This window comes from Bos taurus, chromosome 17 (assembly GCF_002263795.3).
Source record: "Bos taurus isolate L1 Dominette 01449 registration number 42190680 breed Hereford chromosome 17, ARS-UCD2.0, whole genome shotgun sequence".
In the NCBI taxonomy this organism is placed as follows: domain Eukaryota; kingdom Metazoa; phylum Chordata; class Mammalia; order Artiodactyla; family Bovidae; genus Bos; species Bos taurus.
Window position 1 is genome coordinate 10,288,007 of NC_037344.1, and position 26,527 is coordinate 10,314,533.

At 44.0% G+C, this 26,527-nt stretch overlaps 1 protein-coding gene across 10 annotated transcripts in view; it reads right to left on the minus strand.

Annotated features, from left to right (window-relative positions):
• Positions 1 to 26,527, minus strand: part of ARHGAP10 (Rho GTPase activating protein 10) — a 384,335-nt gene that overhangs the window by 267,584 nt on the left and 90,224 nt on the right. For all 10 annotated transcript variants that reach the window (XM_059875959.1, XM_024977157.2, XM_024977154.2 and 7 more), the window contains 2 exon segments: positions 20,826 to 20,921; positions 20,691 to 20,752 (listed from right to left, as the gene is read on the minus strand). In XM_059875959.1, the coding sequence (XP_059731942.1) occupies positions 20,691 to 20,752; positions 20,826 to 20,921 (158 nt within the window).

Below are 26,527 nucleotides of genomic sequence, written 5' to 3' on the forward strand. Positions count from 1 at the left end.
ACTGAAGCAAGATGGCCCGTGTCCTAAGACACTACCGCAGATTCAGCCAAGGAGACCTCGAGGTCCCACCATCTCTCTCACCTGGGATTCAGCATGAGATGCAAGAGGCAGACGCACACACTTGTGTCATGATGACAAACCACAGACCCATCAGAACTCCACAATCCAAAGTCGGAGAACCAGAGTATCAGGTAACAGTGTGGAGGATTCAATTCTTCTCACTAGGTAAGCCTGAAATCCCTTTTTGTAAGCCATTAGGATCTGAGAGCTTAAACGTCTAAAAAGGAAAGGGACGATGGGACTTCCCTGGTGGTCCGAGCTGAGAGTCTGGGCTCCCGGTGCAGGGTGGGAGCCAGGGTTCAATCTCTGGTCAGAGAAGGAGATCCTATATGCCACAGCTAACAGTTGAAATGCCACGACTAAAGATCCCCTGTGCTGCAACTAAGACCCAGCACAGCCAAATAAATAAATATTTTTTAAAAAGGAATGATAGAGTGGTATCTTTATCTCCCTCTGCAGTTTAAGCCAGAGCTGAGACTCCCGTGACAATACTAGCTGACCTGAAGAGATCAGGCTCTACTGGGAAGAACCACTGCCACTGCTTTCAATTTCCCTCACGTATGACGTCAAAGGTGAAGTTCATTTTTTTTAACCTTTTATTTTCTATTGGAGTATGGCCAATTAACAATGTTGTGACAGCCTCAGGCAAAGAGCAAAGGGACCCAGCCATACATATACATGCATCCATTCTCCCCCAAACTCCCTTCCCATCTGGGCTACCACATAACACTGAGCAGAGCTTCATGTGCTAAACAGCAAGTCCTTGTTGGTTATCCATTTCACCTAGAGCAGCATTTACATATCCATCCCAAACTCCCTAACTATCCCTTCTCAAGGCGAAGTTCTGATATACATTCTAAAGAGAAGAGGGTTTACGACCAGAAACCCATATTCAGTAAAAAGGCAACAAAGGCAGAACTGCATCCCAGGATATCTTTAGTAATTTCTTTTTTTTTTTTTTTAAGTCTCAGTCCAGGTCAAACAATGCATCAGCCAGTAGCCTCACTACGCCCTGCCTTCCTAATCACTCAGCTCTAACAAGGACAGACAGATTGTAATGAAACAGAAGGAATTATGACCATTCCCCATGGCTCTCGTTATTTTAAGCCTGGATTCCAAGTGTTCTTGACCCCAGAGGAATGCATAATCTGAAAGCAAGGGAGAATTTCCACTATTTTTCTCCCATGACCTTCCAGAGACTTCCATTTCATTAGACTGAAGCAAAAACTCGACTTTCCAACTCCAGTGTCAAGAAGAGCAGCAGAGAAACCTTTCGGCAAAGACATATTATTTTTCCTTGAACAGAACCTTGAGAAAAGGTGTCAAGGAACTCTCATATATATCTGATCATAAGGACTGTGTTTCTCAAACTTCCCCTCAGGAAAAAAAGAGACTTAGCCCTATATAAGAATTCTTAGCCTCCCAAAGGAGTGCACTTTCCAACATTTTGATGAACAAAGAATTATTTCAAGAATCTTAGCCTAAAACAGCCCTGAACACCCCTAGTTTCAGCTGCTTAGAGATCACAAACAGGTTTGACTTACAAGCACGAGGGGAAGCTAAGAAATTGAAGAGATTTATTTATCATTCAGGAGATGTTCAGTAATTTCATAAAAACCACTCTAGAAGAACAAGCTAAGTGATTACATTAAGGAAGTCATGAATGTACATATACGTATAACTGAATGACTCTGCTGTAAAGCAGAAATTAACACAACTTTGTAAATCACCTACACCTCAATAAAGTAAATTTTTAAAAACAGAAAGCCATGAAAATTCATCTCAGGAATAATTTTTTTTAAGTGAGACTGTCCAAATGTGCTGTAAGATAAAATTGTAGCTTGAGATAAAATTTCCAGTGAAAGCATCAGAAAAGACATTTTAAAGAGGTCTGTATCTCAAAGAACTCAGACTGACGTGGCCACAAGGAAAGCTGTGCTGAAAAATTCAGAATGCATCATAATTATTACATTAATGGCAACGGAATAACCTGGAATAATTTCTTCATGAAATATGGGAAATATTCCTAAATTATACACTGGTAATTTAATTTTTAAATACAGACACACATTTAATCAACTAAATCATGATAATATACATCTGATTATCTGGCAGACACATACATGCATACTTAAAAAGTATGTAAGTTCAAGCTATACAAAGATTTCTCATTTAATCTTTTCATGGGAAAATGGTATTGCATTACCATCAGGCATAAACATTATAGGTAGTGGATATCTGTCCTTTTCGGCTACTGGATACTTGAAACCTCCTTTCTATGTTTGAGAAATTCTCCTCCCAAATAGGACAAAACCCATCTTCCACTGTAAAGGCTGAAAATGACAGACACTTGCTTTCCCTGCTATCTTGCGTGAGGTCCTGGCGCCCGGCCAGAGTTCCACTACTCAGTGACCCCCACTCAAGAATTTGATTTGGAAACTAGCACGATCCCTGGGTTGGGAAGATCCCCTGAAGGAAGAAATGGCAACCCACTCCAGTATTCTTGCCTGGAAAATCCCATGGACAGAGGAGCCTGGCAGGCTACAGTCCACGCGGTCGCAAAGAATCAGACACGACTGAGCATCTGAGCAACAGTACTTGAGAAACCAAGTCCTGGTGGTGGGAGCAACGCCTCTTTCCCAGGCGCAGCAGTTCCACCAACAGCCACCAGGGGCAGTGGTTTTGCTGGTGCACTCATCGTGTGGTGGCAACAGCGGCCGTCTTCAAGCCCAACTCTGTGGTACAACCCTCAGCATCATTCCCAGTTCCCAAAAAGATACTGCAAGCTACTACTATTCTTTAATAAACTCCCTTTCTGGTGGTCTACTGGATAAGAAGTCACCTTGCAATGCAGGGGATGAGGGTTCAATCCCTGGTCAGGGAACTAAGAGAACTAAGATCCCACAGGTCATGGAGCAACTAAGGGCTGCACAGCACAACAACTCAGCCCGAACGCCCCAACTAGAGTCCAAGTGCTGCAACAAAAGATCCCTCGTGATGCAATGAAGACCCCGTGTGCCACAGCTAAGACCCAAGGCAGCCAAATAAACAAACAATGAACCTCCTTTCTGTTCAGAAAAGCTAGACCAAGAAAGTGAGAATCTAGACTAATATTTTTTTTAAAGTTCAGAACCTGAAACCATCTTGTCCAACTGCTTTCAGTGCTATCCTTCTCCATATTCCAAAACAAGATTTTTCTCCTGATTAAACCAATTCTCTTTTAATTAATTAGATTACTCCCCATCCACATGCTCCTTCGCTTCCTCTTTCTCCCTCTAGCCAGTCTCTCCCTGTACTGTACCTTCCCCCTATCAATTAAGGCTCAAATCTTAAAGGGAAAATTTAAATGAACACTAAAGTCCTCCCCCCCGCCCTTTTTTTTTTTAAGGCTCTAATGTTGGCAAAAAATGATGAAGTTTCACAGCTGGTTTTGCTAAGAGTCCTGCCACAGAGATAAATACGAGGCCAGCATTTCCTCACTTAGGCTCTGAGCTAACTAGTTCTGTTTTTCAGTTCAGTTCAGTTGCTCAGTCGTGTCCAACTCTTTGAGACCCCATGAATCACAGCAGGCCAGGCCTCCCTGTCCGTCACCAACTCCTGGAGCTCACCCAAACTCACATCCACCAAGTCGGTGATGCCATCCAGCCATCTCATCCTCTATCATCCCCTTCTCCTTCTGCCCCCAATTCCTCCCAGCATCAGGGTCTTTTCAAATGAGTCAACTCTTTGCATGAGGTGGACAAAGTACTGGAGTTTCAGCTTCAACATCAGTCCTTCCAATGAATATTCAGGACTGATTTCCTTTAGGATGGACTGGTTGGACCTCCTTGCAGTCCAAGGGACTCGCAAGAGTCTTCTCCAACACCACAGTTCAAAAGCATCAATTCTTCGGCGCTCAGCCTTCTTCACAGTCCAACTCTCACATCCATACATGACCACTGGAAAAACCATAGCCTTGACTAGAAGGACCTTTGTTGGCAAAGTAATATCTCTGGTTTTGAATATGCTATCTAGTTCTGTTTTTAGACCACAGGAAAAACAATTTTCTTTTGTTACCTGTGTATTCTCAACAATACAGAAGGACATTACTTGCTCTCTGCCTACTTAATACTGTTAAGTAAAAAGAGGAAGAGGATATCATGCTAGAAGCAATTTTAAACTTCAAAATAAATAAATCCTTGGATGTTATTTTATTTCTAAGCACAGTACAAGCTAACTTAATCCCTCCTGGTCAGAAAAAAGAATTAATGGGAAAACATGAAATTAAATTTTCTAGTGGTAATAGCTCGAACTCACCAGCTAAGAATTGGAGAGCATTTTAATGGACCTGTAAAATAAGCTCTAATTGGGACATAGGTGCAGAGGGTCTGCACATTAATTCTGTAGGGTTTGGACCTGAAAATGAGAAGCCAATTAATATGAGATGGTTCCTTCAATGTCTGATTCTTTCAGACCACGGCAATTTCACTTAAAAGCCTAGGAACCATAATTTGTAAAATATTGATATATATTCCAAATGCATGACTTTAGTTACCACGCTTGTGCTTTTATTCAGACAATTCAAGAATAAAAGTTCTTCAACTTTCAGTCCTAATTCTAAACAGCTTGAAACTTAACAAAGCTAGAGGGTTTGAGCTCAAGGTCTGACCACTTCTGCTCTGCGTTAGTGCCCCTGATGTTTGGCCACCTCACCCTCGAAAGGGGCTTCCCTGATAGCTCAGTTAGTACAGAATACACCTGCAATGGGGGAGACCTAGGTTCAATTCCTGGGTTGGGAAGATTCCCTGGAGAAGGGAAAGGCTACTCACTCCAGTATTCTTGCCTAGAGAATTCCATGGACTGCATAATCCGTGGGGTCACAAAGAGTTGGACACGATTGAGCGACTTTCACTTTTGCTCTCAAAAAAGAAGTTGAGTCATTTTATGACAAAATTTTAAGATGCACTTAATGCCTATTTTCTAAAAACAAATATCTTAGTGTTTGGGGACTGCTTGGGGGTGGGGGGAGGGAAGCATCAATTTTGAAGGGCATTAACCAAAATAAAGTACCAATTTTATTCAGATTGTTTAAGTCAAACAGGAAAGGTTTTTTAGTGTTTATTTTTTGTTTGCTTTTCATACTTAGGAAAAATCAAGAATCTTCTAACAAAAGCTATTGGGTTTTACCTAATAAGGGGCTACTCCAGTGGCACAGCAGTAAAAAAAATTCACCTGCAAAGCAGGAGACACAGGAGATGTGTGTTTGATCCCTGGGTCTGGAAGAGCCCCTGGAGGAGGATATGGCAACCCACTCCAGTGTCCCTGCCTGGAAAATTCCATGGATAGAGGAGCCTGGGGGGCTGTAGCCCACAGGGTCTCAAAGGGCAGGACACGACTCAGCGACTGAGCACAGCCTAATAGGGATGTGTGGATGTTTAGCCTTGAAACTCATTCCCTCTGTGCCTGAGGGACCACAAAAACCTGGCTTCTATTTTTCAGACAAAATAAATACTTGGGCAGAACATCATGAGAAGGAATAAAATGCCACAGGAGTGAAAGTTAAACCTGTCAAAAAGCTGTAAAAGTATCTTGAGAAAATTAGGGGGATTTTTTTTTTAACTGTAAATAAGAAAATGTTAATTTCTGAGGTAAACAGTATAACTCAGTGGCATAGCTAGAAATGGAATGTCATGAACAAGGAGACAATAAATTGCTGAATAAAGAAAATATGACAGAGAGAGAGAGGGAGAAAGGAGAATAGTCAGAAAAGAGCACCTACACTGTTGACCAGTGACAAAGAGGTGAGCTGTCCACCCCTTCTGTGAGGCCTGGGGCAGCAGGGCCCTTGATAACTCATTCTCTGCTGCATAGCCACGAGCTAAGCACCTCATCCTGGAATAGGGCCTAGGTTCTCTCTGTATCCTCAGGTGCGAGTACTCTGCCCAGCTCATAATGGCATTCAAACGTGTTTGTTTTACAAAGCGAGATTCTCTCACAAAATTATATAATACAGAGAACAGCATTTCTGGATCAATTTTCTGCTGCTGGTGATAAAGTCGCCACGAATGCCCAAGTTGAGTTTCCTACATGTGTTAGGGGAAACACTGACTGAAGCCGCCCACCGTGGCCAAGCACCATAGTGACCATTTGCGACAGGAGTTCCTGGTAAGGAACGTGGAACTAACAAGCCCCCACCAGCTGGAAGAGTTCAGGAAAGGTAAAAAGACACAGGAGATGCCAGTCCGCATGTCCTCCCAGAATCCTCCTCTTTGGAACCCATCTTGCCTGAGTGATGCCCACAGCACCAGGAAGGACCCTGTGTCAGAATGATTGACCAGAGACAACTTGGAAACTAATCCCATCACTATAAAACCCAAGACTGGGAGCCACATGGCAGAGCCATCCTCCTGGGTTCCTTGACCCTGCTGCTCTCCACCCGGGCGCCCCTTGCCAATAAAGTCTCTTGCTTTGCCAGTATGGGTGTCTTCAATAATTCACTTCTGAGTGTTAAACAAGAACCCATTCTCAGGTTCTGGACGGGGCCCCCCTTCTTGCAACATATGGACACATTCTCTCTCCTTCAGAACAGTCTGTGTCTGTATTAGACCAGGTCTTCTAAAAAGCAGACACCAAGACAGGATTAGAAAGACAAGATATCTGAGAAATGTTCATGAGAGAAAAGGGGGAAGGAGACAGGGGAGGCTGGAAGTCATCCAATATCCATGAACGTCTGGCCCCAGGGAAAGGAGTCAAGGAAGGAAGAAACGTGGGGTGGGTGCATGTTAGACTGCAGTGCAGTTCTAGAAAAAGTTCGACTAGACCGTCAGGGACTCCTTGAGCCCTGGCTGCCTGCCAGAGGACTCCAGTCTCCAGGGATAAGCCTACTTTCGTACCTCTTCTCTGCTCATTCACAGGCTGGGGGCAGACGTGGGAACCCTGGTCTCCACGCTAATGCAGCGATGGAACCTCACAGCAATGAGGCCCAGTGGAGGATTCCACTTCCTGCAACGGGAAATCATGTCTTCCACTGCTTCCAATTCCATATTCCTTCCACTACACTTTCCAGTGGTTCTCCCCTGGGCCTCTAACAGTCGCCACCACCACGGTACTACTATGTTTCATTAAATCTAACAAGCCACTAAAACTAAGACACTCCATATTTTCCCATACTATTAAAAAAATGCTGCTAGTAACATCATTCACTATCAACCCTAAGTACTTTTATATTTACTAAAAATGATCTTTGGGAGTCAAATATGTTTTTATAATACATCTTTTTTTTTTTAAGATTTTTTTTGACATTGCCCATTTTTAAAGTCTCTATTCAGTTTGTTATAATATTGCTTCTGTTTTATGTTTTTGTTTTTTTGGCCGTGAGGCATACGGGATCTTAGTTCCCCAACCAGGGGTCGAACCTCCACCTTCTACATGGAAATCTTAACCACTGAACCACAGGGAAGCCCCTCATGTTCCCTTCTTGGGCATACATTTTTAAAACAACAAAAGGCAAAATATATCACAGATATTTCTAAAGCTTCTTCAGAGTCCAACTCTTCTCAGTCAGTTTCAGTTCAGTCACCAATATCTGGTTTTCCCCATGTATTTTTTTTTCCTTCTGTGCCATCAGGAGTCTCACAGCTGAATCATTTCTTTAAGGAGTGCTCCACTATGGTACCCAGATTTTCTTTCAAAATGATGGCACGCGATCTTTAGGTAATAATACTGGCACTTCCCTGACCCACCCAGAAGGCCTCAAGGGTGTTCCAACCACCAGCAGAATTTATATTTTTTCTTTCAGCGGTCCTTAAGTGGTCTGTTGACTGAAATAGTGAGAGGTTACTCTTGTCCAAACAGGCCAGGTAACAACCAAAGTCACGTTTCTTCCTGACTGCTGCCTGGGGGAGGGCAGCAGCTGTAAGAATACACATACATCTGACCCATATTCAAAGGTGGAGGTGGGGGTGTTCAATCTTACGAGGAGCTAAAGGCAAGGAACACTGTCACTGGACTACCAGAAGATAGGATAAAGATTCTCTTTGCATCTCTGTCACCAACTTACTTTGTGATATAAGTCAAGTCATTCCATGGAATTCTCCAGGCAAGAATACTGGAGTGGGTTGCCATTCCCTTCTCCAGGGGAAATCTTTCTGACCCTGGGATCGAACCTGAGTCTGAGGCATTGCAGGCGGATTCTTAACCGTGTGAGCCACCAGGAAGCCCAAGTCAAATCATTCCACCTCTTCCAGTTTCCGTTTCCTTTCCTTTTTTGGAATGATGGGATAACACCTAAGTTTCCCTAAGCTCTCCCTCATCTCTGTTTTAGGAGCCAAAGCCTTACTGCGGAAGTGCTACACGACAGGACCTGAATGAAAGTCTTTCCCTCAGGAAACTGTGGGTGCAGCTGAACTGATTCCCACTAATGGGGACGAGACGGCTGACTGAGCAGGCTGGTTACCTTCTGGTCCTGCTGGGGGTGAATGTGTGTAGCGAGTGTCTGTGTGTGTGTGTGTGTCTGTCTGTCGGGGGTGAATGTGTGTGTAGCGAGTGTCTGTGTGTGTGTGTGTGTGTGTGTGTGTGTGTCTGTCGGGGGTGAATGTGTGTAGCGAGTGTGTGTTTGTGTGTGTGTGGCGGGGGGGGGGGGGCAAGTGGAAGGGTCCATGCCTGCTTTTTACTCCTTCACATCAGTACTAAGTGGTTTATCCCAAGAGCTGGCTGATTCCTCAGAAGCAGAGGAGAAGCCCAAGGAGCTGAAATTCAGGAACCGCAAGTTTCAAGAGGGAAGCAGCATCTGACGATGACAGGGCTGCGAGGCCACAGATGACCCTGAGTCACCAGGAGTGAGGACACTGAGTCAGGAGGCCAGGCTTCCCGCGAGAGGGCCCGGGAGGAGCCCCGGCCACCCGCCCGGGGTGTCCACACGTAAGTCACAGGGGCCGTTTCAGAATGGTTCAAGCGCATTACATCTCCTGTACATTTTGTTTCTATTTTGACTATGACTTCAGCTCCACCTCAGATCATCAGTATTAGATCCAGAGGTTGGGGACCCCGGCTCTACAGGCTTCTAGGTCAGAAAAAAATCCAAGCCTCAAAAGGTGCATTCCAGAAGAACAAGCTTCACTATGACATCTGCGTCCGGCTGAATTATAGCGGATTTCCCAGAAAAACAGTGTTGTCAAGTTGTAAAGGTCAGTTATGAGAAAAATTCTTCATAAATATAGATCACTGACAGTTTTTACAGTGAACAGAGAAAAGTTTTCATAAATAAGTTGAAGGTGGATTCTCTCCCCCCTGAATTGTGCCTGCCAAGGGAATGCTGCATAAAAATGTGTCATTTATCTGTAACACAACTAATTAAATTAGGTTTGATATACTGTATAAAATATAAATAGATGACATGAAAGGCAGTTTTTCTAATGGCATGTAATGTCTTTACAGGAATTCGGAAGCAATTACTAAACACAAGCTAAAGAACACTGTAATTCCTAACAGCAGAGGGACTTCCCTGGTCGTCCAGTGGTTAAGAACCCACCTTGCATTACAGGAGACTTGAGTTAGATCCCTGCTCAGGGAACCAGACCCTACATGCTGAGGGGCAACTAAGCCCCTGCACCACAACTACGAAGCCCAGGTGCCTCAACAGAAGATTCCACAAGATGCAACAGAGATCTCGCGAGCTGCACCTAAGACCTGATGCAAATACAGAAATACGTAAAATTTCTAACAGCAGAAATCTGCTCCATTAAAATAAATGAGATATAGTTCAAAATACTTTGGAAATGACAAGTGAAAACTTAGGGTCGTAAAGACTACTTTAACCTCCTGAGAGGCACAAAGTCACCAAAAAGCAATTCAGAGTGGCTCCAACTTTCAGACTGTGGTGTTGGAGAAGACTCTGGAGAGTCCCATGGACAGCAAGGAGATCAAACCAGTTAATCATAAAGGAAATCAGTCCTGAATATTCAACGGAAGGGCTGATGCTCAAACTCCAATACTTTGGCCATCTGATGTGAAGAGCCGACTCACTGGAAAAGACCCTGATGCTGGGAAAGATCAAAGACCAGAGGAGAAGGGGGTGACAGAGGATGAGATGGTTGGATGGCACAACCGACTCAGTGGACATAAGTTTGAGCAAGCTCCAGGAGATAGTGAAGGGCAGGGAAGCCTGGCTTGCTGCAGTTCATAGGGTCACGAAGAGTGGGACACAACTGAGAGACTCAACAACAACAAAAACTTTCAGACAGATCTGGCTCCAAGACTACGAAAGCCAGTGGAGCTTTCACGAGCACCCGGGGCCAGTGGTGCAGTTGTAGAAATGTTGCACAACAACCTGGAGGGTTATCAAAACAGAGCCTGACGTGTCCCACCCCAGAGTTCCTGATTCAGTAGGTCTGGACAGGCGCCCGAAAGTTTGCATTTCCAAACAAGTTCCCAGTTCCGCTACTGGTCCACCGACCCAGCTTGGAGAACCACCACCCAAGGTGGTACTAAAGACAGAATGTCACGGAAGTTTCTCCCCAGTGGTAAAAGCTACTTAGTTTATGTTAACACACATGGGCTTCTCTAGTGGCTCAATCAGTAAAGAGTCTGCCTGCAACGCGGAAGACCCGGGTTTGATTCCTGGGTCAGGAAGATCTCCTGGAGAAGGAAATGGCAACCCACTCTAGTATTCTTGCCTGGAAAATTCCATGGATGGAGGAGCCTGATGGGCAACAACCTGTGGGGTCACAGAGAACTCAGATACAACTGAGTGACTAACACACACACACAACCAACATGTATTATTTTAATAACCCCATGAAGCATTTTTGAAACTTTAAAATTGTCATAGAAAGTTTGAAACAAAATCAGTGTCAAAACCCCCAAAAGATACAGAAATCACATAACCAAATGCTTCCAGAAGATCCTTGAGACTAGGTAAGAATGATGAGAAAGGAGTGAAGCAAATCAGAATGAGTTGAGGGAACACCCATCCTGCCTTGCCTGGAAGCATCCAAACTACTGGGTCAGACAAAAAGTCCACTGGGTCTGTAAGAGCGTACAGAAAAACCCAAACTAACTTTTTGGCCAACCCAATAGTAACTAAAGCCTTCAAGACTCAACCCAGTGCTTTCTTTATCAGGACATAAGCTCAGGGTCCAGCACCCAGCAAGTGCTTCCTGGCCCAGTGTGTTCACAAGAGTAAAATCTGTGGTGGGGAAGAACATGGAGAAGAAAAAACAGAAAGGAAGGAAGGAAGAGGTCTCAAAAGCCTGAAGATTCTGTGTACACAGAGACAGCTCAAGGGGGAAGAGGATGCAACTGAGGGACAAGATGCCCGCCTACGTCTGGACACCACTGGGCAAGCTCTCACTTCTCTCTCCAGACACGCCCGCCTTCCCCAAGCTTCCCTGCACCTCTGGGCCTCAGGCAACTGCCCTGATGTACCAGAACTCCCATATACTCAGCGTCACTGAAAACTCCCCGATTTACAGCAACGGACAAAAATTAAAAACGCAGGATGACAGGACTCACGCAGAGAAGTAAATACAACATGAAGGGCTTTCAAAAGAACATCATCAACACAACAGCACTATTTTAAACGTCCCTAAATTCCTGGCCAGCTGCCCACTGCAGATAAGTACGGCATGTCCTGCCCCGCCAGGGAGAGCATGTCCGGAATTCTGGCAGGGGAACACCACACAGGACTTTTCTCGGGGGACATGCACGGAAGTGACACAGGCATCCCGTAGACTTGGCTCTCCACCTCAACAGTTGGCAACATGATCAGGAAAAAACTACTCACTTGGAAACACTGTCCTGAAAAAGGGCAATATTGACCTTTTCAAGGACATGGCACATCCGTTCATAGAAATTTGACTTTCACGTGTGGAGGGAACCACTGACTTCCTAGACTGGCATTCTCTCCACTTTCTAACACTTCATTTTAACGGCTACAGCGCTGGACACCATTGGTGGGGGGAGGATATGCAAACACAGCTTCCCTCTTCCCCACATTCAATCCATTTTCCCTTAAGGAAGAAACTGAGGATTTCCCTGGTGGTCCAACGGCTAATACTCTGCGCTCCCAATGCAGGGCGCCCGGGCTCAATCCTTGGTCAGGGAACTAGATCCCACGTGCAGCAACTAAAGATCCCGTATGCCACAACTGAGACCCACTGCAGCCAAATAAGTAAGTGTTTAAAAAAAAAAAAAAAAGCAGAAAAGAAACAGGCTTCATTTCCATCTTTCCATCCCAGGCTAACTCCAATATATCAACTCAGACCAGAAACAATGTCTCTAAAGCGCCTTCCCCGAATTCCCCAGTAACCTTCCACAATGCACACTTTGGACAATCTCCCCAGTGCAGCACTAACCACTCAAGGCTCAGAACTACGCCTTTGTCTTGATGGCACTTGACACAGAGTGCTTGCCGAACTACATACATGTATCCAGCCCACTGAGGCATACATGAGGCATGTGATCATACATACCTGGCGCCTCAAAACAGAGAAGCATGTATTCCCGATTGCTGAGCATCCAGTCTCATGTCTTTATCCCTTAAAGCCCCAAAACATATTTTAACATTTATTTAGGAGATGGAAAGCTTTTTAAAAAATATGTGCCACCAGTCTTTGCCTTCTAAAATACAGATTATATTAATGACTTAATTGTAAATATCTACATACTATGCTACACCATCATTTAATTTAGGACACCAGGAAATATTCATCACTTTTTAAAAAATTGAAGTACAATTGGTTTACACTGTTAATTTCTGTTGAACAGAAAAGTAATTCAGTTATACATACATATTCTTTTTTATATTCTTCTCCACTATGGTTTATCTCAGGATATTGAATATAGTTCCTGTGCTAGAGTAGGATCTTGTTGTTTATGCAGTCTGTATGTAAGAGTTTGCATCTGCTAATGCCAAACTCCCAGTCTATCCTTCCCCCCGACTCCCCTCAGCAACCACAAGCCTGGTGTCCATGAGTCTGTTTCTGCTTCATAGACAGGTTCATCTGTGTCCTGTTTTAGATTCCACACATAAGTGATAATCATACGATATTTGTCTCTTTCTGACTTACTTCGTTTAGCATGATACCGTCTACTTCCATCCATGTTGCCACAAATGGCATTATTTTGTTCTTCTTTATGGCTGAGTTATATTCCAGTGTATGGGTGTGTGTATGTGTACACACCACATCTTCTTTATCCATTCATTCATCAATGGACATTTAGGTTGCTTCCATGTCTTGTCTATTGCAAACAGTGCTGTGTGAACACAGGGGTTCATATACCTTTCTGAATCATAGTTGTGTCCAGATAGATGCTCAGCAGTAGGATCTCTGGATCTTATCGGAACTCTATTTTTATTTGTTTGAGGAACCATCATATTGCTCTCCATAGTGGCTATATCATTTTACATTCTCACCAACCATGCAGGATGGCTCCTTTTTCTCCACACCCTCTCCAACACTGATTTGTAGATATGGTGGTGATGACCATTCTGCTCAGTATGAGATGATGCCTCACTGTAAGTTTTGATTTGTATTTCTCTAATAATTAGTGACGTTGAGCGTCTTTTCTACATATCTGCTGACTAATCACTTTTAAAGATTAAGTGACATGAGGACTTTGTTAAACTCTTGGAACCAATTTCAGAGTATGTCTACCTCTATTTCACAGCAGTCATTTTCCATGCTCTTTTTTTTAATATATGACTTTTAACATGCTGCTGTTTTGTAACAATTTTAAGAAAAACAAGAGTTTTCCAAAGTTCTCAGAAAGTACTGGCATCCATTTTAGCTCCTGAATTTCCTTGTCATTGTGTTTGCGGGTATGACTTTGTTAAACTATACAAAGAGCCTCACCCCCAAGTCTCTATCCCCACAAACTCCAGTTCAAATACCACTTCTTTCATAATGCCCTTCCCAGCAAGCACAGTCTCCACTCCTCGCTTCTCCAGGCAACAACACCCTGTATTTCTGTTTAGCACTTACTATGATATATTTTAATTCACTTTTTAACACTTACTCAAGACCACATTGGACACTTGTTGAGGGAGCTATCTTTTCTTACTCAAAAGTTTCAGGCTGGAGTCTGGTAAAGCATCAAAGTTTTTTTGTTGACTAAGCGATCAAAGGTTATATAACGAAAGTAGCCATAATGATGCCATGCAATTTTCATGGTTAAAAAAACAAGTAACCACTATCTATAAAGATTAGACAGAAACACCAAATAACGCCAACATGGGTTAAGTGCCATTGATTTTAACATTCATTCATTTAATTATTATAACTCACTGATAACTCAGGTGGTAGTGCTATTAACAAATGGAACAATATCAGGAATTCCAGTCAAGAGGGAAAGAGAGGAAGAAAAATCTATATATTAAATGGCACTTAGAAACTTATCAATCAAATGCAGTGTCTTTGGATCCAGATTCCAACAAATCCAACTGTTATGGGAAGGAGGTAATAGGAGAGACAAAATGTAAATGAGTATCAGGGGGAAAAATGAATATGGCCTAATTCTTTGTAATCTCAAGGAACTACTGTTTATTTTTAGGTGTGATAAAGATTCAGTTCAGTTCAGTAGCTCATTCGTGTCCGACTCTTTGCGACCCCATGAACTGCAGCACACCAGGCCTCCCTGTCCACCACCAACTCCCGGAGTCCACCTAAACCCATGTCCATTGAGTCGGTGATGCAATCCAACCATCTCATCCTCTGTCGTCCCCTTCTCCTCCTGTCCTCAATCTTTTCCAGCACCAGGGTCTTTTCAAATGAGTCAGTTCTTCGCATCAGGTAGCCAAAGTATTGGAGTTTCAGCTTCAACATCAATTCTTCCAATGAACATCCAGGACTAATCTCCTTTAGGATGGACTGGTTGGATTTCCTTGCTGTCCAAGGGACTCTCAAGAGTCTTCTCCAACACCACAGTTCAAAAGCATCAATTCTTCGGCACTCAGCTTTCTTTATAGTTCAACTCTCACATCCATACATGACAACTGGGAAAACCATAGCCTAGACTACATGGACCTCTGTTGGCAAAGTAATGTCTCTGCTTTTTAATATGCTGTCTAGGTTGGTCATAACTTTCCTTCCAAAGAGCAAGTGTCTTTTAATTTCATGGCTGCAATCACCATCTGCAGTGATTCTGGAGCCCAAAAAAAAAAAAAAGTCAGCCACTATTCCCACTATTTTCCCATCTATTTGCCATGAAGTGATGGGATGGATGCCATGATCTTCGTTTTCTGAATGTTGAGCTTTAAGCCAACTTTTTCACTCTCTTCTTTCACTTTCATCAAGAGGCTCTTTAGTTCTTCTTCACTTTCTGCCATAAGGGTGGTGTCATCTGCATATCTGAGGTTATTGATATTTCTTCCGGCAATCTTGATTCCAGCTTGTGCTTCTTCCAGCCCAGCTTTTCTCATGATGTACTCTGCACAGAAGTTAAATAAGCAGGATGACAATATACAGCCTTGACGTACTCCTTTTCCTATTTGGAAGCAGTCTGTTGTTCCATGTCCAGTTCTAACTGTTGCTTCCTGACCTACATACAGGTTTCTCAAGAGATAGGTCAGGTGGTCTGGTATCCCCATCTCTTTCAGATTTTTCCAATTTATTGTGATCCACACAGTCAAAGGCTTTGGCATAGTCAATAAAGCAGAAATAGATGTTTTTCTGGAACTCTTGCTTTTTCGATGATCCAGCAGATGTTGGCAATTTGATCTCTGGTACCTCTGCCTTTTCTAAAACCAGTTTGAACATCTGGAAGTTCACGGTTCACATATTGCTGAAGCCTGGCTTGGAGAATTCTGAGCATCATTTTACTAGCGTGTGAGATGAGTACAATTGTGCGGTAGTTTGAGCATTCTTTGGCATTGCCTTTCTTTAGGATTGGAATGAAAACTGACCTCTTCCAGTCCTGTGGCCACTGCTGAGTTTTCCAAATTTGCTGGCATATTGAGTGCAGCACTTTCACAGCGTCATCTTTCAGGATTTGAAATAGCTCAACTGGAATGCCATCACCTCTACTAGCTTTGTTCATAGTGATGCTTCCTAAGGCCCACTTGACTTCACATTCCAGGATGTCTGGCTCTAGGTGCGTGATCACACCATCGTGATTATCTGGGTCGTGAAGATCTTTTTTGTACAGTTCTTCTGTGTATTCCTGCCACTGCTTCTTATCTTCTGGTCCATACCATTTCTGTCAGATCCATACCATTTCTGTCCTTTATCAAGCCCATCTTTGACCAAGGATATTGTGGTTCAAAAGAGTATTATCTTTGAGAGTTATGATAAAACAATATAATACTGGACTCTCTGTCAAAATACTGGGGGTGGGGTGGTGAGGAGTTCAGGAGAAACAGGCCTGGCCGTGTGGCAGTGCCCACTGAAGGTGACCACTGAGGATGGGTAGTTTAATTCTAGTTCTCCATCTGCACATGCTCACAATTTTCCAGACTAAACAGTTTAGATACTAACTTTAAGGAAGCATTAGGTGCCTGCTGCACTCCGTGGTCTGTGGCAGCCACCCTCCACTTCTTCCTGGCTCTGGTTCATTTCCTGCCGTCTGGGAGCTGCCATCCCCACACAGGGGTTGTGACATGCTGTCCCATTCCTTTCTGAGGTTCATGGCCTTATACAGTCACCATCCCGTTCTTACTTCTACCCTGCACTGGAAACCCAGCCCTGTCACCCTCATCCTGCCTGAGACAGAGGCCCAATCAACCCCCGGCACCGCTGAAGATTCAATCAACAGGTCAGCTTCCCAACAGCTCTGAGAACCACACTTTCTATCAGACAGCCTGGAGCTAAGACCACAATCCTGCCAATTCATCTCAAGGCACAGAAACCAGAGGTACAGTTGTCCCTCAGAATCCAGTGGGGACTGTTCAAGGATGGCCATGGACACCAAAATCCAAGGATGCTGAAGTCCCCTACATAAATATGGCATAATACTTGCATATAACCTATACATATCCTCCTATATACTTGAAATCATCTCTAGATGACTTGCAATACATAATACAAACCGACAGACCTTAGAGGTTCAATTTTAGCAGACTGGAATTGCAGGGTCAATTCCAGATAACTGTAAAAAAGCAAATGTTGCAATAAAGCAAGTCACACATATTTTGTGATTTCCCAGTATACACAGCTATGTTTTTAATATGAAGTGAAAGTGTTAGTTGCTCAGTCGTGTACGACTCTTTGTGACCCCATGGACTGTAGCCCACCAGGCTCCTCCATCCAGGGGATTCTCCAGGCAAGAATACTTGGGCAGGTTGCCATTTCCTTCTCCAGGAATCTTCCCAACCCAGGGATCAAACCTAGGTCATCCACATTGTAGGCAGATTCTTTACCATCTAAGCCACCAGTTCACTGAGTGTGCAATAGCATCGTATCTTTAAAAAGCAATGTACATACCTTAATTTAGAAATATCTTACTGCTATAAAATGCTAACCATCATCTGAGCCTTCAGTGAGTCGTGATCTCTTTGCCGTAGTGCCATCAAAGATCACTGATCACAGACAGCCACAACAAATGTGTTAACAATGAAAAAGTTTGAACTTTAACAAGAACTATCAAAATGTGACCGAGTCAAAAAGGGAGCAAATGTCATTGGGAAGATGGGGCCTAAAGACTTGCTTAACTTAAGGTCACCACCAACATGCAATACAAACACAGTATCTGAAAAGCACAATAAGGCCTAATGAAAATGCTATGTAAATAGCTGTGACTACAATGTATACAGTAGACAAAGAGTTTCAGCATGTAGAAAATCCAAGTTTTACTTTTTGGAACTTGCCGGAATCTTTTTTCAAATATTTTTGATCTGCAAAGGCAAACTGCACGAATACAGAGCACCAGCTACAGAATATCACCCTGTGTTTCTGCAGAGGTAAACTCCAGCGCGGTTCTGCCTAAAGTTCTCCTCCCCCGGGTACCAAGATGCTGTCACAGTTCTCCACCGCAAAGACTTCCCTCCCACGCCACTCTAGAGGTAACGGTGCCCCGACCTGCTCCCTGGCTCCTTGCCCTTCTCAATTTTGTTTTTCTTTTCTTTTTTTTTTTTTGCCTCATCAGGTGGCTTGTGGGCTCTTAGTTCCCAGACCAGGAATTGAACCCAGGCCCTCAGCAGTGAGCACAGAGTCCTAAACACTGGACTGCCGGGGAATCCCCTCAATTTTATCTTGTAGCACTTATTGCTACTTGACAATAAGTTTGTCTATCACCTCTCCTTTCCAAAATGTAACCTCCCTGAGGGCAGGGACTTGGCTTGGTTTGCCTCTGTGTGCTCAAACTCTCAACAGTACCTGAAGCATAAAAGCAGAACAAACACGTATGCAGAATGCTCAGGATCCCAGGAAAATAGGACTAAAGGTCAAAGCGGGTTGAGAACAGAAAACTGATACTATTAACGTTAACTAAGAACATGCGCTTTCCCCACCCACACGCCCACGCCCACACCCACTTCATGCCCTAACAGGGTGATTTCATGGCACTACTTTTATGCACTCTGACATTTAGACTGTTCTAAAGAACTGAAAAATCAGTGACTACAGGGGCATATTAATAATAGCTGAATATGTCAGTTTGTGCCAGAAAAGAACCCAGTGCAAACACAGTACCTTCTTGTGCCCGCTTCAGTATTTCCAACAGACACAAATCATCTCAGAATTCAGGGTGCAGTGGGAATTACATTAAAGCCTTTAGAGGCCATGGGTGTTGTTATTTTAAGTAAAAAATTAGTGCTTTCTACTGTATATAAAATAGATTAACAAGGACCTCCCGTATAGCAAGCACCAAAAACTCTACTCAATACTCTGTAATGGCCTATATGGGAGAAGAATCTTAAAAAGAGTAGATATATTTGTGTATGTATAACTGATTGACTTTGATGTACACTTGAAATTAATACCATATTGTAAATTAACTATACACCAATAAAAAATTTTAATAAAAATAGGTTTTAAAAATAAACAACATTTGGTTGTGCAACTGGGGGTAAAAACAATCAGCACTTTGCTCCTCCTTCTCCTACTACAATCCTACCAGCTAAAAATCCCGACCAGCAATTGGCCTTGTGACAGCAACATCTAGGAAGCTGGCAGGCAGTTCAGAGTGTCTGGTTCTACCCTGACCTGACTCCGGCCCTCAGGCACCACGTGATCCTGGGCAAGGCACGGCACCTGTTTCCTCATCTGTGAATCAGGGGGCAATCACAGGGTCTATATCACAAGGCTGATATGAGAATTAAAGGACTGAGTAACAGGTACACAGCCTAGACCAGTACCAGGCACAGGGTAAAGGTCAATTCTCTTAGCTGTCATGTTCAGGAGCATTACCACCACAGCTGAACTCACTCATACACTGCCGTGTGCATGCCCAGTCGCTCAGTCACATCTGACTCTTTGCAACCCCCAGGACTGTAGCCTGCCAGGCTCCTCTGTCCATGGGATTCTCCAGGCAAGAATACTGGAGTGGGTTGCCACTTCCTCCTCCAGCTTATACACTTACCCTTTAACATAATTCTAGGAAGTACTCATTCTCGAGAACACAGAAAAAATAGCCTGTCTTTTTTTTAAGGCCTGAAAAAACTGGTGACAGTACAGTGTATCACAATCCAGTGGGGATTCTGCTGTAAATCTCTGTTGAGTGAATGAATGTCAGGAGACAAATGCAAGTGTTTGAGAAATGTTGGTAAATACTATTCAACGCCCTCAGAACTCACGTGAAGTAAGATCACGCACACAATGCACTCAGCACAGCACTGGGCACGTGGCGAGCACTCCACGGAGGGGAGCTATTACTACTCCTGTTGGGACAGTGTATTTCAAGGCAAAGTGGGACTTTAAAGTCTCGCAGGCTCAAGTTCTCTTCCTCTGCACACAGCCTAGAAACCCACCGAATGAGGCAAGTTCCAACACTGCCCTGCTATCCCTCTGCACCTCCATAAGTTCTTGTTGTTTTTGTTGGTTTTTTTAAGAAAAGAACATTTTGACTGCACTGGCTGTTTGTTGCTGCACATGAGCCTTCTCTAACTGGGGTGAGGAGGGGCCACTCTCTAGTTGCAGCGTGTGGGTTTCTCACTGCAGTGGTTTCTCTTGTTGCAGCATGCACAGTCTAGGGTACGCAAGCTCAGGAGTTGTGGCGTGGGCTCAGCAGTTGCAGCTCAAAGGCTTAGATGCCCCGAGACACGTGGGATCTTAGTTCCCAGACCAGGGATCAAAGCCACGTGCCCTGCATTAGCAGATGGATTCTTAACCACCAAACCACCAGATAAGTCCTTCCATAAGTTTCCTGCTTTTGTCTTCATGATATGTTAAGATGATTCTTCATGAGACTTGATTTCAATGCAACTGCTCCAGGGCTAACAAAAATCTAGGAAGTGTTGATACAGTTCAAAGCACCTTTTTACAGATGAAGACACAGAGCGTTGGTCAAGAGGTTCAGAAATTTGTCCAAGATCTCCCCATGAGTGGCGCCACTGGGGTACTAGAAATCCAGGCTCCCCAAACCTCACCCAGGCTTCTTTCCATTACCAGGTTCTACTCATCCACAGATAAATGCACCAAAACCTCCACCAGAGCCAGCTTGTACACCCAGATTTCCCCCCATCTAAAGACGGATGTGTTCATGAACACCCCACCACTCACCATGATCTCCCTCTGCTCTTCCAGATTCTTCAAAAAATTAGAAAATTCACGCAAGGAAGCATCTGTAAGGAGAAAGGCATCATTATTTCGTGGCCAAAGCAAAGGAAAGCCAACGAAAACCTCGTCTTTACGTACCTATGCAGCGTTCGTCGTCCGTCTCTGCATCACCGATAAACTCAAATTTGAAGTCTCTTAGGGAGTGCGCAAACTTCCGCTGGGCTGCCGAGAGAGCTGGAAAGAAAGATGGAGTGACCACGGGCGTCCTTGCTTCCAGTCAAAGTTTAGCATGAACTGATTCCTCCTCAGATGGCAGAGCTGTGGAGCTGCCCTCCACATGAGCTGTGACGAGACACAACCCAGCACCTCAGCCAAGGGGCCCGGCATCCCACCTGGGCACGCCCAGGGAGTTTGTCTGCTACATTCTAGGATGGAGCAGTTGCTGGAGAAATATTTATATTGCTCCCAAAAGCAGTCTCCCGTTCTCTACTCACTCAGGTCAGAACGTGGGCTAAGTCAAGTTCCAGCCGTCATTAGGGGCACACTGCACCTGAGAGCACCTCCCGAGGCTAGGTGACATCCAACTAGACGCCAAGATTTCAAACACAGACATCTCAAAGCCCAGTCAGCCCACCAGATGCCCTGAACTGATGCTCCAGCTCTGGCTGGAGAAACCCAGAGGATTCAAAGAGCTTTCAAAGCAAACAGCAGCAGCCAGGTAAGCCAAAGGCCAAGCTTAAATGGCAGAAAGAATTCATTCTCCAAAAGATCTATAGGGCTTCATCTATTTTTTCTTTCTAAACTGGTGATTCATAGAAAATAGTGGAAAATTCTTCTTCTGTAACAGGCTAACAGTTTGGCTCAGAGGTTCAAGAGTCTGCCTGCAATGCGGGAGACCTGGGTTCAATCCCTGGGTGGGGAAGATCCCCTGGAGAAGGCAATGGCAACCCACTCCAGTATTCTTGCCTGGAGAATCCCATGGACAGAGGAGCCTGGAGGGCTACAGTCCATGGGGTCGCAAAGAGTCAGACACGACCGAGCAACTTCACTTTCATTCACTTTCAACAGTTATGTTACAGGCCACACACGATACTACAGGATACATATTTCTTTAAACCTCTCTCAATGCTCTAAAGAGAGAATCAAGGTTATCCCCATTTTACCATGGAGATGTTAGCACTAAGTCACACAGCCAGTACAGCAGCAAAGGTTTGATTGCTTTCAAAGATTTAGAAGCTGCTGCTCCCCGACGTACGGCTCCTGGCTCACTACAATGAATACTGACAGACTGGGTTAAAGTAACACTTCCTGTCAAGCAAACAGAAAAGGTGAAAAAGCAAAACACCAGTCCATAACTGTTGACCAGAGCGCTTACACAAAAAATAAATACGGACAAGAAATCGAAGCACTGGACGTGAACACTGAGGGCTGTTTTTAATAAGACGGTGTAAGATGGTAGCAGCGAAAAGCTTCTCTTTTTTAGTCACTGTATTACAGCTAACAAGCAAGGAGTGAAAGAAAAAATTTCTTATTTTTACACTGGGAAAAAAAACTTTTTAACCAACTCTTTACCTCCACTCGTTAAGCACAATGGTTCCCCAATGCCCTCCTTGACAAGCTGCTGCTTCTCACTTCTTAAACTTCCTACGAACCCTCCCCAGTTCTCCCAGCCGCTCTCACAGTCTGGCTGTTTATTTTCTTTCTGGCAGCGCTGAGTCTTCACTGTGGCATGTGGCCTTTCTCTAGCTGTGGCTCACGGGCTTAGCTGCCCCGTGGCATGTGGCATGCGGAATCTTCTCAGACCAGGGATGGAACCTGCATCCCCTGCATTGGCAGGTGGATTCTTAACCACCGGACCACCAGGGAAGGCCTCTTAATGTTTTCTTAACAGTTTCTATTTTAGGGTAGTTTCAGGTTCACAACAAATTGTGGAGAAGGTGGAAAGGTTTTCCCTAGAACCCCTGCCCTGATATGCATAGCTTCCCTCATTATCAACAACCTCCACTGTCACAGATTTGGAAACCTCATTCTTCCAAAGCTAAACCAGAAACATTTTAGAAGGTGACACAGGATGGTAATTTCTTACCCTTGGAGTACAGAACAAAAGTACAACCATCATGTAAAACATGATGGGTGCAAGCATGGTCTCCTTCTCCACCCCTCCTTTGTAGGAGGCTTCTCTTTAATGGGACTCTTCAGCTCCTTTGGCAATAGGTAGAGTTTTATCCCACCCCCAGAATCTGGGCTGGTCTTGTGGCCAACAGAACGTGATGAAAGGGACACTGCTAATTCGGAACCTCCAGCTTCAGAACTTCGCGCATCCCTGCTCCACGCCATTGAAAGCCTCTGACTGCCATGTGATCAAGCCCCAGCTAGCCTCCTGAATGGTAAAAGATGTGTGGCCCAAGCCCCCCACTTATTGCCCCATTGGTCAGACATCCCACCCATAGAAGCAGAGCTTCCCGCCTTAAAGGAGGTAGCCCAGATGAGATCATACTGCCCAATGGGCAGAGTCCAAACTGAAATAAAGACTGTTGCTTAGGCCACTAGACACGGGGTGATTTGTTACTAAGTAATAAATAGACTAATACAGAAAGGTTAATGAAATTTGACTGTATTAAAATTTTAAAGACATTAAAGAGTAAAGAAAAAGCACATACCCCAAAGGTACAAACAGCAGCTATGAATCACTGAGGTAAGGCAGAAAGTCCCATAAAAAATTGGGCAAAACATTTGAATAGGCTTTTGCAAAACAAAATGAAGGAAATCCAAATGGCCCAAAACCACATGAAAAGGTGCTCAAACTCATTAGTGATTATAAAAGTGAAAAGAAAACCTCAACACACCTCAGTACACTCATCGGACTGGCAAAAATCAGTAAGTCTGGCAACCTCAAGAGTTGGTGTGTGTGGAGCAACACAAATTTTCACTTACTGCCAGCAAGGGTAAGAATGGGTATGTGGTGGTGGTGATTTAGTCGCTAAGTCCTATCCGACTCTTTGTGACCCCAAGGACTGCAGCCCGCCAGGCTCCTCTGTCCATGGGATTTCCCAGGCAAGGATACTGGAGTGGGTTGCCACTTCCTTCTCCAGGGGATCTTCCTGACCCAGGGACAGAACACGCATCTCGTGCTTGGCAGGCAGATTCTTTATCACTGAGCCACCTGGGAAGCCCAAAAATTGATACAATCACCTTTCAAGTATTCTGGCATTATCTAATAAGTTCGGTAAGAACCTAGAACCTACAACTGTCCTTCCAGGTAAATTCCTAAGATAAACTTCAGTACACGTGCACTTACAGATGTGTACTTTCTATAACATACATCCACGCATCAACACAGATTAACCTCACAATGTGGAGAGGAGGAAGGAAGTCCCGAAAGAATCCACAGTATGGCTGTTTCACATGAAGTTCAAAGCAAGCTCCACTAAACCCTATGTGTACGTTGCATACACGGGTCACAAAATTACAGAACAACTAAGAACGGTAAGTGAATCATTCTCTCAAAAGTCACATGATCTTCACCACCTGGGACAACGGCAGAGGATGCAACAGACGGCTACGAGGGGATTCAAAGGTTATTTTAGCTCATAACCTAGTGGTGAGTCTGCGGATATTTGCTTTCTCATTCTTCTTTAAAGCATACACCTGGTTCCCATATTTCTGTATTTCCACCAAAATTTCACATCTAAACAATAAAAATGTTTAAATCATAAAAATGTAAAGCCTGGGGATTTCCCTGGTAGTCCAGTGGTTAAGCTCTGCGCTGGCAGGGGGGCACACAGGTTCGATCCCCGGTCAGGGAACTAATATGCCACATGCCAAGGGGCATGATAAATAAAATAATAAAGGTATATATCTTCTAAAAAAAAAATATAAACCCTGGCTATCAAGGCCAGTCCAGAGTTAATCCAGGCAAACATAGGATTATTCCCTAGGATTGGCCATGACGGCCTGTTCTTGGTGTACACAAGCCAAATCACTCCAGACTACCAGGCTTCAAAGTGCTGTCCCGTCCTGGAAGGGCTCCTTCCCCGCCCGCACCCCCGTCTGGCTGGCTCCTTCACAGAAACCTGCCCCTCCCACCACCCTCCCCAGAATCATCGCCCCTGTGCCCTACACCCCGCTCTGTTCCACAGCGTGCGACCTTCACAGCGCTGCTCACCTGAAACTGCCTCATTTAGTCAGTATTTTCTCGGGGTTCTCTCTTCTCCCGCCTCAGCTTATCTGAGCCCTGAGGCAGCAGCTGGCACCCTTGTGCTTCCCTCTATCTTTGAAACAGGGACCAGACAGTTTTTGCTTTTTAGTTCATGCAGCTGTTTCCAAATAGTGAGTGTGTGGGCTTATTATCATTTTTAATAACTTTATCATATTCCATTTTGCTAATGTTTGCCAGTTCTCAACAGGGGCATGTAATTGGTTCCATTTGTGTGTTTATCTATGTAAATCTCTATGTACTTATTTATATATGCCATATATAAACAACATATAAATGCTTATATTATACATATAGAACCATGTTAGTCACTCGCTCGTGTCAGAGGCTCTTTATGACCCCATGGACTCTAGCCTGCCAGGCTCCTCTGTCCAAAGAATTCTCCAGGCAAGAACAGTTGAATGGGTTGCCATTCCCTTCTCCAGGATATCTTCCCTACCCAGGGACTGAACCCGGGTCTCCTGCATTGCAGGCAGATTCTTGATCATCTGAGCCACCAGAGAAGCCCACAGAACCATAAATGCTGGTATAAAATCTATTTTTCCCCTCTGGAGTCTCTTCCTTTATTTTACCCAAAACTACCATGTCAAAAAATACTTCAAGAATCATGCTTTCATAATGTCAGGGCAAGATACTCTCCAGAAAGCTATAATTTAAATGCATCCATTTCTCAACATTTATTTCAATTCCTAATCTCATTAGTTGAAACTATTTATAACAGCAGAATTGAACTGAATCATATTTGCACAGCTAATATGATACATTTCTTCCTATGTAAATACCATACTTTTCTCTCTTACCTCTGTGCTAGGTATTATAGTTACATCTATTTTTACTTTAGAATATAATCATTTTTCCCCTCCACTGACTTCTTTCTAGTGTTATTAAGAGTTCATTAAAAAAACTTCTTATTGCTTAAAAATTTCACCACTCTAAACTCCAGTTCCATTTAATCATCACAAATTCATCACCTTTTCTGTTGTGTAGTACATTTTTTAAATATTTACTTGTTTTTGGCTGCATGAGGTCTTAGTTGTGGCTCCCAGGCACTGCTGCCCTGAGGCATGTGGGGTCTTAGCTCCCCGACCATGTCCCCTGCATTGGAAGATGGATTCTTAACCACTGGACCACAAGGGAAGTCCCTATAGTACATTTTAAATCCCTGGTGGCTCAGACAGTAAAGAATCCACCTGCAATGTGGAAGACCCGGGTTTGAACCTCTGCTTGCAAAGATCCCCTGGAGGAGGGCATGGCAACCCACTCCAGTGTTCTTGCCTGGAGAATCCCCATGGACAGAGGAGCCTGGTGGGCTACAGTCCATGACGTTGCCAAGAGTGGACACAACTGAGTGACTAAGCACAGCACACTCTCCCATGTAGTTTATACTCTGAGAGATCTCTGCTGCCTTTTCAGACATAGCAAAATCATAAGACACTTTACTACATTTACACAGTCCATTAAAAAAGTACAAAGATGCTCTGTGCCAAAGATAAAGGTTTATCATAGCACATGAAACTCAACCAGTCTCAGTTACAATGGCTGGCAGTGCTCCTCTGCTAGGGGAAGGTAATGAAGGGCCCACTAGATGCGACTGCCTTTGTTGAGTGCCTACTCTGTGCTAATG